This window comes from Taudactylus pleione, unplaced genomic scaffold (assembly GCF_031769625.1).
Source record: "Taudactylus pleione unplaced genomic scaffold, aTauple2 ptg000329l, whole genome shotgun sequence".
Classification (NCBI taxonomy): Eukaryota; Metazoa; Chordata; class Amphibia; order Anura; family Myobatrachidae; genus Taudactylus; species Taudactylus pleione.
Window position 1 is genome coordinate 11,938,717 of NW_028284730.1, and position 17,900 is coordinate 11,956,616.

At 45.1% G+C, this 17,900-nt stretch overlaps 1 protein-coding gene across 1 annotated transcript in view; it reads left to right on the forward strand.

Annotated features, from left to right (window-relative positions):
- Positions 1-10,738: 10,738 nt before the first annotated feature.
- Positions 10,739-17,900, forward strand: part of BMP1 (bone morphogenetic protein 1) — a 91,850-nt gene continuing 84,688 nt past the window's right edge. Inside the window, exon 1 of the mRNA XM_088443401.1 lies at positions 10,739-10,998. Coding sequence (XP_088299527.1) covers positions 10,845-10,998 — 154 coding nt within the window. The 5' untranslated portion in view covers positions 10,739-10,844. The remainder of the gene's footprint in view (positions 10,999-17,900) is intronic.

Here is a 17,900-nt window from a genome sequence, read left to right on the forward strand (position 1 = left end):
CACAAACTCCTGGTTCTGTTGCTGGCTCGTCTCTGTTTTGGCGTATAACAGCTCCACCTGGTGGCACCTTCCTAAATTATGTCTATTGGCTCCTATGGAGCCAGGGGAATCACACATACATAACTAATATTTCATAGAGTGATAATATTCTTCTTCTGCTTCACCAACTCATTTTCCAATTGCATTGCCTGGATTTAATTAATAAACTGTTAAGGTGCCTCCACACTTGGCGATGTGCTCACGATCCGACATCAAGTATGATTTCCCTTGAACTCTCCTCCGGCAGCTCCCCGGCAGTCCTGCCCACGATTTGGTGTAAAAAGTGTCTAATGTGACAAACGATCTATCATGCATCCCTTAACTTCTTCCAGTGCATCGTGTCCCAGATTGACAAATCTGCGCTACAGCACAGCAGATCTGAAGATGCGATGTACGGCCTGCGGAGACGCGCCTTGGCATCGTGATCGTGAGTGGACACACAATTTGAGCATATTTTACATGATTTGTTGCCATGATGCATCGGAATCGGCCAAATCGTGTAAAATATCGATAAGTGTGTAGGCACCTTTATACCTCAAGTACAAATTTCCTTTTTATAAAATAGTGACTGGTAATGTCCATTAACACTGTGCAGTGGGAAGTGCTTAGACATTTTCTAAGCACAGCAGATTGCTGCAATCCTATCTGATCACAGAAAACAGTAGTTTTTTTACTCAGCGACATAACATTTTGAATATAAAGTAAAATGTCTGAAGTTGTCTGTGTTTTCAGTAACTAAACTTTAGAGATTTCTTAATTTACACTATTTATTTACAGTTAAGAACGGATTCAATTAACAGTGAAATCGAACAAAATTCGCCGCGGAAATCGGCTGATTTTCCCCCCCAAAAAACAGGCAAAAACAACAGGTGCGAAAAAGAGGTGAAAAAGTCAGGAAATTGCGTCTGTATCCCAAAAAATGGCTGACGTACATCAGAAATTAATTTAGAAGTGTATTATTGGCCATAATAACAGTATTTAGGGCATTTAAATTGCGTTGGTTGGCGATTTGTGTATAAAAAACAAAAAAAATTATAGAAAGCTATTTTTTTTCCAGGAAATTACTGTTCCACGTAAAAATAGGGGTACGTTAAAATGGGTGCAAATATATTTTCGTGTTGTAAAAGCGCACTTTTAAATACCGTAAAAAAAATACTTGACGCATCCATACAGCCCCTCCAAAAAACCAGACCCAATACATTAAGCCAATTTTCATAAAAAAATGTTTGTATTTATTTTCACCCAAAATTTATCCGGTCGTTTTTCGGCAAATTAGAAAAAACTTTTTGGGTGATTTATCATTGGGGGTATCCAAAGGGTTCTGAAAGAAATCCCTACATTTTAGGCAAAAATAGGGATTTTGCAATTTTTTTTTTCACCTGGTCTGAGATGGTGAAAGCTTTTCACCTGTTTTTTTTTTTCGCCCCTCCCGTTTTCTACTGTTTTTTGGCTAATTTAATACGGCCCTAAGTGCGATATTCAATTCGGAGCAAAAAGCTGTTTTGTGTGTGTATTTTTGCGAAAATTTTGCCAGTTTTTTTACTTCTCCGTATTCATTTTTTTTTCTCCGTATTCAATTCCATTCCGTTTTGTTTTTTTTCCACGAAAAGTCAAGGCACTGAAATAGGCAATACTTTTTCTCCACAGAATAGCTGGTGAAAAAAGTGTAAAATCTATATTTTGGGATGCAGATGTTGGGAAACCTCTCAAATCCCTTGGTACACCCCCCAATGGACAATTCACCCCAAAAAAATGATAGAAAAATTCCAGGAACACCCCAAAAAATGCCTTTGAAATTTGGAGCAAAAATGACAAAAGTGGGGGGGAGGACTTCAAAAACTAGCCAAATAAGCTTCTGGGGGTGCTCTAAGAAGGGGCCAAGTGTTTTTTGGATTGCAGGTGCTTGTATAACAGAGGAATTTCACTTTACTAAAACTTCACTTTAGAGACATAAAATATACTAGTACCCATTTTTCAAGTACCCCAAATTTGACATGACTGTACTTATTTTCACCATAAAATACTGCTTAATGCCATTCCTCACCACTTTTGCAAGGATGCTAATAACAAGGATTTTAAGCAACTTCAGTACCCCAATTTGTTTTATTAGGGCTATCTACATTGATCCCCAATGTTAGTGCATCTCTTTGGGGGGTTCAGACTGATTTCCCCAAGTCTGACAGTACTTTCCGCCTGTTCTGCATTCGCCGCTTGCCGTTTTCGCCTGTTTAGGGATTGAATACGGCGGAAGGCGGGGACACGCACGATAAGTTTTCGCATCCAAAACACGCGATGTAGGCGAAAAGTCGGGCAGGCGGATGCAAAACTAATTGAATACGGCCCTTAGTTGTAAAATTGTAGGAAGGGATAAGACAAATGTTTAACACTTGAAAACGATTATTTGGGAAAAGCGTGCACTCTATTGTGCCGTACAGTGGGCCTGATACAGAGCCGAACGCTCTGACCAGAGCGCTCGCTCTGAATCAGGGCCCTCCTACCTGTTCTTGGAGCGGCCTCTTGGACGCTCGCATAGCTGTGGGTTACCACCCACAGCTATAGCGAGCGTCCATGATGATGGTAGCGATGGTCAAGACCATCGCGACCATTGGGCTTGCGACGAGACCCTGCGGTAGGGTCTCGCTGCCGCAAGCCCTGGAGTGATTTTGGCTCTATCAGAGCCAAAATCACTCCCACTGACATCACTACTGATGTCAGTGGGGCTGGCCCCACACGGTAGGCGTTCCCGTGGGAACGCCTCCGTCTGGCAGCCACGCCCACCAAAGGGGGCGTGCTGTCAGTCACCATCGAGAGCACGCCCCCTTTGGTGCGAGACCCCGAGCGACGGATTCCTCGTCGCTCGCCGGGTCTCGCGCATGCGCACGACGGAGCTCCCTCCGTCGTGCGCATGCGGGCACCATCGACCCACTTGCGAGCGTCCTGCGCTCGCGAGTGGGTCTGAATCAGGCCCAGTTAAAGTAGGGTGGTTATAATATCCCTTTAATCAGGGACACATATGAATTACACAGGTTCTGTGCCTGGCTGACTTGAAGCTGCATTTCACCTGGTTTTAATCAGCCACAGAACCTGTGTAATTCATGTACGTGCCTGATTAAAGTGATAATACAGTATAGCAACCCTATGTTAAAGTGAGAAGGTGTACTGCATATAGCAGCTACAAAGGTATTCACGCCCTTTGGCATGTTTCTAAATTTAGTTTATTACATCATGCAATGAGAATGGACTTATGGATTTATTTCCAAAAATATTACAGCACAATGTAAAATAATATTAATTAAAAAAAAAGTTTATAAAGCTTTCTCTGAATTAATCACATATAATAGAAAAAAATAATAATTGAAGACATAAGTATTAACTTCTGTTGCTACTATGCACCTAAATATGCTCTGGAGCCGTCTTTGTCTTCAGATGTCACATAACTGATTTACTGTGTACGAATAACGTGTTTAAATCGATTGATTTAAAATGGCGCATTCACTGCACACTGTAAAAACCTGGAGCCATCTTCGCTGCTCTCCATCATTAGCAGAATTTGGCAGGTTTACCCCATGGAATATCAAAATCAATTTACAGACACATAGGTCAACCCACTACAGGGCCTCTCGCCCCCTACAGTGGATATCTAATCCTTTTCAATATTAATTATAGCTTCCAACAGAGACTTCTAGCACATCACCTCCCTTTCACCCCAATCTGCTCTACACCAAACCTCAATCTCCTTTCCCATCTTATAATGAACACAGACCAGCGCTTCTTGTTAGATTCTCAGTTTGCTTAATATGTGTTACTGTTCTCCAAAATTAGCTGCACAGTGTTAATTTATTCCCCGTGTACTTGTTATTTTTGTTCATCAGAAAACCTTCTGCCCATCCTCCTGCTTTTTGTATTTATTTCTACCAGCCCAAACGTATTTATTGCTGTTTAACAACTAATAATTTTAAAAATAAATAAATAAACGTATCTGTGAGAGGTCCCACAGTTGGTCAGTGCATTTCCAAACATGAAGATCGAAGAACATTCAAAGCAAATTGGAGAAAAGTATAATGAAAAACGCCAATCAGAGGAAGGATGTAAAAGTATTACAAAATCTTTTGATATACCTTAAACATAGGGGGACATGTACTAAGCTCTGGAAAGTGATTAATAAGAGAGAGATAAACTACCAGACATTCAGCTCCTAACTGTCATTTTACCATTTGAAAAATGACAGGAGCTGAGTGGTTGGCAGTTTATCACTCTCTAATTTATCACTTTCTAGAGTTTAGAACATCTGCCCCATAATAAGTTCATCATAATGGCTCGTGCAAGTTGTCCCCCAAAAAGAGGACACTCTGTAAAGATAGGGGAGGTGTATCAAACCTTCTAAAGAGGACAAGTTGAGGTGTTCCCCATAACAACCAATCAGATTATAGCTATCATGTCACAGAATGTACTAGATAAATGATAGCTATAACTTGATTGGCTGTTGTGGGCAACTTCTCCACTTTCCCCAATAGTCTCCCATTGTGTAGGTGAGAGAAACTTTCCTATTGAACAGTGTAGCCCGGGCACGTCACAAATGTACACTCTATGGTAGTAGGGCTTAAACAAGAAATGTTGGTGAAATCTCCCCTAGAGCTTGCAGCATGCGTGGGAACCACCTGCCAACTGGAGGGAGCGTCTATGAGACCAGGATTTAGCTTAGTGACTAGTCTATCAATTCACTACTTCTTGTGATAGTATTCACGTGTTAGTTGTGTAATGACCTCCAACCTGCCAGCACAGAATAGATTCATGCCTGTAATCAGCACTCTGTGGGGTCTATTTACTAAGCAGTGTTAGGAGACAGAATGAAAAGTGATAAGGTACCAGCCAATCAGCTCCCAACTGTCATTTTTCAAGCACAGCCTGTGAGATGGCAGTTAGGAGCTGATTGGCTGGCACCTTATCACTTTTCACTCTGTCTCCTAACACTGCTTAGTAAATAGACCCCTGTATGTTACATTCTTCCACTCATAATGTCATCTCTCTGAGCGAGTCCAGGATTTTCATACACGGATGGGAATCTAGCAAACACCTGGGTTTATTTAGCAGAAGAATCTCCTCCTCGGGCGCTGACACCTTATAGGGGGAGGGGCAAATCTGCAGAGGCTGCAGAATATGGTAACATGACATATTTACCTCACTGGAACATTAGATGTGATCAGGCAACGGAGATAAGGAAAGGGATTTACATGTAATGAACCCAGACTATAGGAAAATACTACACTTAGGTAGCTTTGTGGTGTTCCAGCACTTACTTGAGTAGAAGTGCTTCACCCTACCTGAGTTCATATAGCGTAGGGGGCAGAGATCCTCACACAGGGAAATTGTATTTTGCAGAACAATAAATAACAATACGCCCTTATAATTGACTCTCTAATGGTGGCTGTCAATATCCGTGCGGAGTTCAGTGTAACTTGGGGCGGAGAGCAGCCATTTTCCTCTGCAGTCACTATTGGTAAAAGGGCCAGCTTCCCCCTCTGTGGATACTCCTTTTTAGTGGCATATTTTGGCCAAGGAAATTGTCAAGTATATGAACTGTACCTCTAACATAATAACATAATAACATATAGGGCGAGATGTACAGCCATGGCCAAAAGTTTTGAGAATGACACAAGTATTGGTTTTCATAAAGTTTTCTGCTTCAGTGTTTTTAGACCTTTTTGTCAGATGTTACTATGGTATACTGAAGTAAATTACAAGCATTTCATAAGTGTCAAAGGCTTTTATTAACCATTACATTAAGTTTATGCAAAGAGTAAATATTTGCAGTGTTGACCCTTCTTTTTCCAAAAGACCTCTGCAATTCGCCCTGGCATGCTGTCACTCAACTTCTTGGCCACATACTGACTGCTGGGCGCCCATTCTTGCCTAATCAATGCTGGAGTTTGTCAGAATTTGTGGGTTTATGTTTGTTCAACTCGCCTCTTGAGGATTGACCACAAGTTCTCAATGGGATTAAGGTCTGGGGAGTTTCCTGGCCATGGATCCAAAATTTCGATGTTTTGTTCCCCGATCACTTAGTTATCACTTTTTCCTTATGGCAAGGTTCTCCATCATGCTGGAAAAGGCATTGTTCATCACCAAACTGTTTCTGGATGGTTGGGAGAAGTTGCTCTTGGAGGATGTTTTGGTACCATTCTTTATTCATGGCTGTGTTCTTAGGCAAAATTGTGAATGAGCCCACTCCCTTGGCTGAGAAGAAACCCCACACATGAATGGTCTCAGGATGCTTTCCAGCACTGGACTCTTTCTAGCAGGGGTGTAATGCCACAGCCGGGGAACCCTGTCACCGGGCCCCCCGGCCAGAGCATTACACCTGACCGCTAGTCAGCCCAGGCCGGGGATCCCTGGGGAGGTGGGCATCCCCCTAATAAAGGGGTTCCCACTCTCCATGGCTCCCCAGGCCTGGGCTATCCCTAGCACCCCTGCTTGGTGGGTGCTGGGTTATTTGTGTAAATGTGTTGATAAAAAATAGATTTAACAATATTGTTTTTTATTGGAGAACTAGAGGTCTCAGCAAGTCTCCCCCTCATGCTGGTACTTGGAGAATCACAAGTACCAGCATGCGGGGCATTAATTGCCCGCTGGTAACTCTAGGTCACCTGCAAAATAAATGTTAAACTAAAGACAAGACTTACACACCATAAAAGCAAAGTTTTATTTAAACACTCACATTCACACTCACACTCACCTATAATCCCTGTAGCCATTCACATCCACTTGTCCAGTAACATCCACTACTCCTGTAAAAAATAATTCCATACTCGCCTAATCCTAGCGTAGCTCATGTCCTCTTCATTCCAAGTAGGCATTCATGGGGTTAAAAAAACAAAAAAACTCACACCCGAAATCAGGTCAGACAGGAGGAAGGGTATGTGTTTAAACATACCTTTCCTCCATGCGAATGTCTGGGACCCACGTGACTCCTGTATTTAGGCTGCAGCATCGGAGGGTTAGGGCTAGGCTACAGGTGGTGAGGATTAGGGTTAGGCTATGGGAGGTGAGGAATAGGCGCTAGAGGAAGGGTTAGGCTACAGCATCAGAGGGTTAGGGCTAGGCTACAGGTGGTGAGGATTAGGGTTAGGCTGCAGCATCAGAGGGTTAGGGTTAGGCTATGGGAGGTGAGGAATAGGTGCTAGAGGAAGGGTTAGGCTACAGGAAGGAAGCTTAGGAATAGGCACCAGGGGTAGAGTTAGGGGTTAGAATTAATCATACTTACCGCCAGAAGCGCCACAGGATCTGCCGGAAGTTATCCTGATGTCACCAACGGACCTGGAAGACACCACTGGGGCTGCCATACCTGGTAAGTCACCAATAGACCACCATGTCGACATTTCATGTCAACATTATGAAAAAGTGATACTCTGCATATAACCCCCAGGAAGAGAACTGACACTGTGCACATACCTGTCAACGGAGAGAAATGATACTGTGCACTTACTTGTCCAGGGAAGAACTGATAGTGTGCACATACCTGCCCAGGGAGAGAACTGATACTGTGCACATACCTGTCCAGGTAGAGAACTGATAGTGTGCACATACCTGTCCAGGGAGAGAACTGATACTATGCACATACCTGCCCAGGGAGAGAACTGATACTGTGCACATACCTGTCCAGGGAGAGAACTGATACTATGCACATACCTGTCCAGGGAGAGAACTGATACTATGGACATAACAGTGCAGGAATAAATATGATACTATGCACATACCTGTCCAGGGAGAGAACTGATACTGTGGACATAACAGTGCAGGAATAAATATGATACTATGCACATACCTATCCAGGGAGAGAAGTGATACTGTGCACATAATGGTAGGGGATGAGAAGTTATATTGTGCACAAACCTGTCCAAGGAGAGAACTGATACTATGCACATATCTGTACAGGGACAGAACTGATACTATGCACATATCTGTACAGGGACAGAACTGATACTATGCACATATCTGTACAGGGACAGAACTGATACTATGCACATATCTGTACAGGGACAGAACTGATACTGTGCAAATACCTGTGCGGAAAGAAAACCGACATAACATATAACAGACCAGGGAGAGAACTGATACTGTGTATGTACACATACCTGTCCAGGGGCATAACTGATACTGTGCACATAACAGTGCAGGGAAGTAACTGATACCCTGCACATAATAGTCACGTGAGAGAAGTGATAATGTGCACATACCTGTCCAGGTAGAGAACTGATACAGTGTATTTAGGGGACCATTTATCAATAATCACACTCACAATGCGATCTGGGCGTGATATTAGTGTCCAAAATCGCATAGCAGTATGTGACAATACAGCCGGAATGTATGAAATATCACATGCAGGGACAGGGACTCCGAAAGGTGAAGTGAAGACATCAGCGGTCGCTTCACTCCTCTATCGTGACTCCAGCGCATGAGTGTCTGCTGGCCACACATATTTGTTATAAGAGTAATGATCTCAACATACCTGTCCAGAGAAAAATAAGGGATATGTTGAAATCTCCATCTGTGTAACCTGCATCACATGCACTTAAATGGAACAAGAAGGGTTTATCTGCCTTAACAGTAAGAATTCAGCAGATGGATTATGTGTTGTCTTGCACTATGCATGCGTCGGAGCTGAGTGTACACTGCTACCAGCAATTCAGTCGCACGCACCTCATCCCCATCTCCACTTGTGGCTGAGTGGGTGGGTCTGGGCGGCAGTTGGGCGCTCATACGTAAGCTAAGTGCATGTTGGCGGAACTGCTGACTATTGAGTGGTGAGTGTACGCAGAGATCTGGCTGATGCCAGGAGGATGTCCTGCACCAGGTGTAGAGGGCTGAGGCAAATGATAGTGATGGCAGCAGCTTTCACACTGATGTGTGCAACACGAAGGGCCTGATTCAGACCCGTTCGCTATTTGCGGCTGCTCACTGTCAAAAAGGGTCCGTCTATGCAAATCATGCGCTCGCTGTTTGCGGTGTAAGGACGCCTCTATGTCTAAGCGAGCGACGGCATATTGCGCACGCAAGTGTTTAAAGACGCCCCCTTGCCAATCGCTACACACGTCATCTCCGGGAAATGTAGGATTAATCGAGAACATCGGGAGCCATCGGAGCTGCTCGCAGCGCTTGAGATAGACCCTACTCTCCGCAAGCAGTGCGAGCAGTTCAGGGAAAAACCAACCAAGTCACGTGTTCAATGACGCTACTTTGCTAATTATGCACACCCATTAAACTCCGTTCTGACGGTCGGGCACGCCTGCGTTCGCACATCCACTCCCCCGTTCACAAGCACCTTCCCCTGTTACTACCCTCAAACGGCGCTATCTGTCACTCAAATTAGCGGCCAGGCTGTGTACTACGAGCAGATGATTTCACATCGCAGACACTTGTTTGCGCACGCGCACTGTGCCTTATATGCATGCGCAGTTGTGCGACCATCGCTCAGAGCGAGCGAGCGCAGCTTAGCTACCGGGTCTGAATCAGGCCCTAAGTACAGTAAACCAGCATTTTCTTCCAAGCAGGCAATGCAGCCACATCTGCGGCCAACTTAGGTGAAGCTCTCAATCAGCCCCTAAATGTTTATGGATAAATCAAAATGCATTCAGAAATGTAGTGATATTCAGAACAATGGGGACAGTTCAGCACAGGTGCCTCTGGAATGGCTGGGGAGATGGTACTCTGCCTTTTATTTTCCTTGCATCCCCATAGAGGTGTGCAGACAAATGGGCAAAGATTGCCTACAGTAATAAGCGATAATGGGCCTGATTGTGAGTCGCAGGCAGTACAGCTACAACCAGCTAGTTTTAGAAATAGCGCAGTAGTGCTTATTTGCATCGGTATCTCCGCGCGATTCAGAATCGGACAAATCTCTGTCATTTCATCCCTAAAATGGGCATTTGTGGGTGGTAACAACGCAGATGCACGCAAAAGAACCATCTCACAAGAGCGTCATGGTGGTGTCCTGCGCGTTCCGTCCTACTCTTGTACCGTGCGTATGACAAAAATACGTCTGTTTCAGACGGTATTAAAAAAACAGCAGGCGCTACGACTACACGCATGAATGCGTATACCCGCATTAGACCAATCTGGCTGCAGCGACCATATTGCGTAAACCCGCATTAGACCAATCTGGCTGCAGCGACCATATTGCATAAACCCGCATTAGACCAATCTGGCTGCAGCGACCATATGGACTTGCGGCCACTAAGAATCAGGCCCAATGTACGCAAACGGTCATTGCGCCTAACACGACTACCCCCATTATGTTCTATTGTCAGAACTATTTGCATTCATAGTACTAGCAGTGAAAACGAATAGCAAACTGATGCAAGTATATGGGACCTTTTGCAGCTGGCACCATGGATGCAATACAGTTGCAATGCTCTGCAGAATGCTGCGATGGTCTGCAGCTCTCTACTCAAAATACCCTTTTTCCCCTTGGCTCCATCTACAGTAACCCACATACAGAAAAACATGGGTAATACATACCAACAGCCAGCATCCCAGCGCTTCCATGTGCATAGGAGCCTCCAATCCCAGCACAACCCCAGCAGCAGAGGGGTTAGAGGTCCGCAGCTCTCCTCCCTCCTTCCCCATTAGGCTGGCTGTTTCCCAGGGACACAATGATATCCCAGGGGCTGTAGAGAGGGGGCTGATCCCTACAAATCCCGCCTCTCTCTCTCCAGTCTTCACATCCCAAAAAGAGAGCCAGAGAGACGGAGAGAGCAGAGGCAGCCCACAGCCCTGCTGCTGCCAGAGCTGAAAGAGCTGCTGCTGGGATGCCCTGGACAGCCAGCCCCCCCCTGCTCCCATGCCTGCTGCTGCTGGCTGGGGTGGTCCTGCTGCTGGGAGAGGGGCAGGAATTCCTGGATTACCCTTATGATCTGGAGGAGCCGGAGGAAAACATTGACTACAAGGACCCCTGCAAGGCTGGTGAGAGGGGGGAGCAGTGGGAAGGAGGAGGGAGGGTAAGAGGGGACAGTGGGGGAGAGGAGGGGGGAAGGGATCACACAGAGAAGAACTTCGGACAGTTCAGATGAGACTTTAATATTAGATCTGTGTTTTTCTCTACCTGTGACAAGTGTGTCTTTATCTGCAATTACACACATGTAGCAGCCAGTGCATTTATTGCACAGTATTACCATGATGGACCTATGTACAGACAAAGTTTTGTGCACGTACAGTTGCTAATATATATGTGTAGTGGTTTTGTAGACATGGACAGTTATTATGGCATTTGCATTGCTCCCTGGAGACTGTAATCATTGGTAACAGTGTCATTGTTACAAATGTAGGGTTCCACCGTTTTCAGGGTACTGTGCATTAAGTAGCATTAATAACACCATCCAGGAAAGTAGGGAAGGCTCTTGTGTGCTCATTGTGTGACCCTGGATGAGGAGCTGCTGTGTGTTGTGCTGTGAGTCTGCCACACTGACATACTCAGACCACTAATATCCAGAGAGGGAGCTCTGTCTACATGATATTTACATAACATTGGTGATACTCAGTGGAAGCTGTGTCTGGTTTCCCTTATGTCACTGATATGTCTTATATGGAGAGTTGGTTGGTGGCCACTGCATGCAAAGACATAGATAAAAACACAAACTAGTGATTCTAGCGATATGGACTCATTGTGGTTCTACTGTGAACGCAATTCCATATTCTGCACACAGACCCATCTCATCCATGCCCCTAAAATCTCACACTGGGGGTGCACTGACATCGCCGTCGTTGGTCACTCGGACACTGCGCTTGCCATAGGTAGATGCAACTACCAATGGTCTGATGATAGTGCGTCTTTGTACGAACATTGGTGAATTCAAGCCGCAGCCAGTGGAAGTCTCAATAGGATGCCTGTCACCCGTGCCATTAGCATAAAGAACCAGTAGCGCCTGCGACAAAAGTCGCTACTGCAACTGCATCCACCTCTGATCCACCCCCCACTGTGTTCAATGGAAGTTGTTCTGTGGATAACTCATTAACAAAGTGGTGCAGAACATTTTGTTCATCTTTGCTATTTTTCTTCTCTTTCCTACTTTTCTGTTGAACTCTGCACTACATACCTCACTATGTTATTCACATTCTGCTCTTCCTTCCTCACTATGTTATTCACATTCTGCTCTTCTTTCCTCACTATGTTATTCACACTCTGCACTTCCTTCCTCACTATGCTATTCACACTCTGCTCTTCCTTCCTCACTATGCTATTCACACTCTGCTCTTCCTTCCTCACTATGTTATTCACACTCTGCTCTTCCTTCCTCACTATGTTATTCACACTCTGCACTTCCTCCTCACTATGTTATTCACACTCTGCTCTTCCTTCCTCGCTATGTTATTCACACTCTGCTCTTCCTTCCTCACTGTTATTCACACTCTGCGCTTCCTTCCTCACTGTGTTATTCACACTCTGCGCTTCCTTCCTCACTATGTTATTCACACTCTGCGCTTCCTTCCTCACTATGTTATTCACACTCTGCGCTTCCTTCCTCACTATGTTATTCACACTCTGCGCTTCCTTCCTCACTATGTTATTCACACTCTGCTCTTCCTTCCTCACTATGTTATTCACACTCTGCACTTCCTTCCTCACTGTGTTATTCACACTCTGCGCTTCCTTCCTCACTGTTATTAACACTCTGCTCTTCCTTCCTCACTGTTATTCACACTCTGCGCTTCCTTCCTCACTGTTATTCACACTCTGCGCTTCCTTCCTCACTATGTTATTCACATTCTGCTCTTCCTTCCTCACTATGGTATTCACACTCTGCACTTCCTTCCTCACTATGCTATTCACACTCTGCTCTTCCTTCCTCACTATGCTATTCACACTCTGCTCTTCCTTCCTCACTATGCTATTCACACTCTGCTCTTCCTTCCTCACTATGTTATTCACACTCTGCACTTCCTCCTCACTATGTTATTCACACTCTGCTCTTCCTTCCTCGCTTTGTTATTCACACTCTGCACTTCCTTCCTCACTGTTATTCACACTCTGCACTTCCTTCCTCACTGTGTTATTCACACTCTGCGCTTCCTTCCTCACTGTGTTATTCACACTCTGCGCTTCCTTCCTCACTGTTATTCACACTCTGCTCTTCCTTCCTCACTGTTATTCACACTCTGCTCTTCCTTCCTCACTGTTATTCACACTCTGCGCTTCCTTCCTCACTGTTATTCACACTCTGCTCTTCCTTCCTCACTGTTATTCACACTCTGCGCTTCCTTCCTCACTGTTATTCACACTCTGCGCTTCCTTCCTCACTGTTATTCACACTCTGCTCTTCCTTCCTCACTGTTATTTCTAACTCTGCGCTTCCTTCCTCACTATGTTATTCACACTCTGCGCTTCCTTCCTCACTATGTTATTCACACTCTGCGCTTCCTTCCTCACTATGTTATTCACACTCTGCTCTTCCTTCCTCACTGTTATTCACACTCTGCTCTTCCTTCCTCACTATGTTATTCACACTCTGCTCTTCCTTCCTCACTATGTTATTCACACTCTGCTCTTCCTTTCTCACTATGTTATTCACACTCTGCGCTTCCTTCCTCACTGTGTTATTCACACTCTGCGCTTCCTTCCTTACTGTTATTCACACTCTGCTCTTCCTTCCTCACTGTTATTCACACTCTGCGCTTCCTTCCTCACTATGTTATTCCCACTCTGCGCTTCCTTCCTCACTGTTATTCACACTCTGCGCTTCCTTCCTCACTATGTTATTCACACTCTGCGCTTCCTTCCTCACTATGTTATTCACACTCTGCTCTTCCTTCCTCACTGTTATTCACACTCTGCTCTTCCTTCCTCACTATGTTATTCACAATCTGCTCTTCCTTCCTCACTGTTATTCACACTCTGCTCTTCCTTTCTCACTATGTTATTCACACTCTGCTCTTCCTTCCTCAGTATGTTATTCACACTCTGCTCTTCCTTCCTCACTATGTTATTCACACTCTGCTCTTCCTTTCTCAGTATGTTATTCACACTCTGCTCTTCCTTCCTCACTATGTTATTCACACTCTGCTCTTCCTTTCTCACTATGTTATTCACACTCTGCTCTTCCTTTCTCACTATGCTATTCACACTCTGCTCTTCCTTTCTCACTATGTTATTTACACTCTGCTCTACCTCACTATGGAGCTCAATCAGAACCGCTCGGTAGATGCATATGCTCGCACCCAGCGTATGCAAATTTAGCGCACACCCAGCAAGGCAGGCGATCACGTGGCAAGGCATAAGCACACCCACTATGTCTTGGCGTGTGATTACGTTGTGTATGCAGACGCCCATCAGCCTGTCTTAAGATGCCGACATGCTCATGTCATCCCCAGGAAGTGTATGCAACCATCGGTACATCGTGGACCATCGGATGCGATCGCAGCGCTTGAGGTTGACTATTCCCTACCACAAGCACTGCGATCACTTCAGTGTGAAATACAACCAGGTGATGTGTACTATGTCGCTGCCTGTTAATTATGCACGCCTCTGAAACAGCGTTAAGATGCCCAGGCACGCATGCGTTCGCACCTCCACTCCCCTGTTTATAATGTCCAGCCCCTCTCACTACCCAGAATGGCTTCTCCTGTCACTCACTCTGCTGGGCAGTCTATGTGCAGCGAGCGAACGCTTCCCGAGCTTTCGCACTAGTTCGCGCACTGTGATGCATGCCCACAATGCAAAAATCGTCCAGCTACGAGCGAACGGTTCTTAGCATCTGGGTCTGAATCAGGCCCTATGTTCTTCACACTCTGCACTTCATCACTATGTCCTTCACACTCTGCACTTCATCACTATGTTCTTCACACTCTGCACTTCATCACTATGTTCTTCACACTCTGCACTTCATCACTATGTTCTTCACACTCTGCGCTTCCTTCCTCACTATGTTATTCACACTCTGCGCTTCCTTCCTCACTATGTTATTCACACTCTGCTCTTCCTTCCTCACTGTTATTCACACTCTGCTCTTCCTTCCTCACTATGTTATTCACACTCTGCTCTTCCTTTCTCACTGTTATTCACACTCTGCTCTTCCTTTCTCAGTATGTTATTCACACTCTGCTCTTCCTTTCTCAGTATGTTATTCACACTCTGCTCTTCCTTCCTCAGTATGTTATTTACACTCTGCTCTTCCTTTCTCACTATGTTATTCACACTCTGCTCTTCCTTCCTCAGTATGTTATTCACACTCTGCTCTTCCTTTCTCACTATGTTATTCACACTCTGCTCTTCCTTCCTCACTATGTTATTCACACTCTGCTCTTCCTTTCTCAGTATGTTATTCACACTCTGCTCTTCCTTTCTCACTGTGTTATTTACACTCTGCTCTACCTCACTATGGAGCTCAATCAGAACCGCTCGGTAGATGCATATGCTCGCACCCAGCGTATGCAAATTTAGCGCACACCCAGCAAGGCAGGCGATCACGTGGCAAGGCATAAGCACGCCCACTATGTCTTGGCATGTGATTACGTTGTGTATGCAGACGCCCATCAGCCTGTCTTAAGATGCCCACATGCTCATGTCATCCCCAGGAAGTGTATGCAACCATCGGTACATCGTGGACCATCGGATGCAATCGCAGCGCTTGAGGTTGACTATTCCCTACCACAAGCACTGCGATCACTTCAGTGTGAATTACAACCAGGTGACGTGTACTATGTCGCTGCCTGTTAATTATGCACGCCTCTGAAACAGCGTTAAGATGCCCAGGCACACATGCGTTCGCACCTCCACTCCCCTGTTTATAATGTCCAGCCCCTCTCACTACCCAGAATGGCTTCTCCTGTCACTCACTCTGCTGGGCAGTCTATGTGCAGCGAGCGAACGCTTCCCGAGCTTTCGCACTAGTTCGCGCACTGTGATGCATGCCCACAATGCAAAAATCGTCCAGCTACGAGCGAACGGTTCTTAGCATCTGGTTCTGAATCAGGCCCTATGTTCTTCATCACTATGTTCTTCACACTCTGCACTTTATCACTATGTTCTTCACACTCTGCACTTCATCACTATGTCCTTCACACTCTGCACTTCATCACTATGTTCTTCACACTCTGCACTTCATCACTATGTTCTTCACACTCTGCACTTCATCACTATGTTCTTCACACTCTGCACTTCATCACTATGTTCTTCACACTCTGCACTTCATCACTATGTTCTTCACACTCTGCACTTCATCACTATGTTCTTCACACTCTGCACTTCATCACTATGTTCTTCACACTCTGCACTTCATCACTATGTTCTTCACACTGCACTTCATCACTATGTTCTTCACACTACACTTCATCACTATGTCCTTCACACTCTGCACTTCATCACTATGTCCTTCACACTCTGCACTTCATCACTATGTCCTTCACACTCTGCACTTCATCACTATGTCCTTCACACTCTGCACTTCATCACTATGTTCTTCACACTACACTTCATCACTATGTCCTTCACACTCTGCACTTCATCACTATGTTCTTCACACTCTGCACTTCCTTCATCACTATGTTCTTCACACTCTGCACTTCATCACTATGTTCTTCACACTCTGCACTTCCTTCCTCACTATGTTCTTCACACTCTGCACTTCATCACTATGTTCTTCACACTCTGCACTTCCTTCATCACTATGTTCTTCACACATTGCACTTCATCACTATGTCCTTCACACTCTGCACTTCATCACTATGTTCTTCCCACTCTGCACTTCATCACTATGTCCTTCACACTCTGCACTTCCTTCCTCACTATGTTGTTTGCACTCTGCTCTTCCTCTGCTCATTCAATCCTCACTCTCTGTACTTCCTCCACTCATTAGATACTTGCACTATGTACTTCCTTTCTCTCACTCTGCAATTCCTTTGCTCACTGTGAATCACCTGTGTTTTAGAGTAGGTGCCATAGATTTTGGTTTGTGAACTGTCTTCTGTTAGCAGCGGCCTGCATTTCATTGCTATCTCTGCTACTCTTATACTCCTCATTCTCTCCCCCTGTGTATTACACCATGTCTTCCCTCCATACTTATTCCCCTTTTACATCACCACATTAATCAGGGTTATTGATCTGTCAACCTGGGTTGAGACTCGGTGTAAATGGGTCCCTGACGCAAAAACCTGGGTCAAGTGACCTGAGAATCTAACCCGGGTAGCGAGCAGGGTTGCACACAGGAACGACCTGGCTAACGATCTGGTGTAAAAGGCATGACCCGGGTCATACCTCAAACCAACGTACTGGCTGGCTTCAATAGCACTTGAAGATGACATCATCTCTAGGCGTCCACTGTAACGCCGGAAGACCCGGGTCACGGAAGACCCGGGTGAGGTGTGACCAGGAAATAACCCAGGACCAGCCGCCGATGTAAAAGGGGTATAACCCGGCTCCGACCCCGTATTCAGTGTCCCAGGTTGGAGCCAGGTTCTTGGTGGAAAAGGGGTATTACTGACAGTTTGAAATGATTTCCATGGTCACTGGTGCTGTGCCGATGCACCTGGGCACGTCATGTATTATACCGCCCAGGTAGATATTGCAGACTACAGTCCTCTTTATGGTATGCCTTTTGAACATGGTGATAATGCTATTTAATGTTATCTATTTTCATTCTCAATGCTACTCAGAGTTAAAAATCCCATATATTAAGAATAACAAATGAGGATTGTATCCAGTATGACAAAAACCAGTCATTTCATTCAGTGGATGGTCGATATTGAAAACCAAGGACATTTCTATGGTATTGAAAATTTTCAGGGAAAACTCTTATAAACCTGGGACTTTCCCTTGAAATTAGGGATGTTTGGCAGCTGTGACTGCACAGCTGTCTCTTCTTTCATCTGGATTA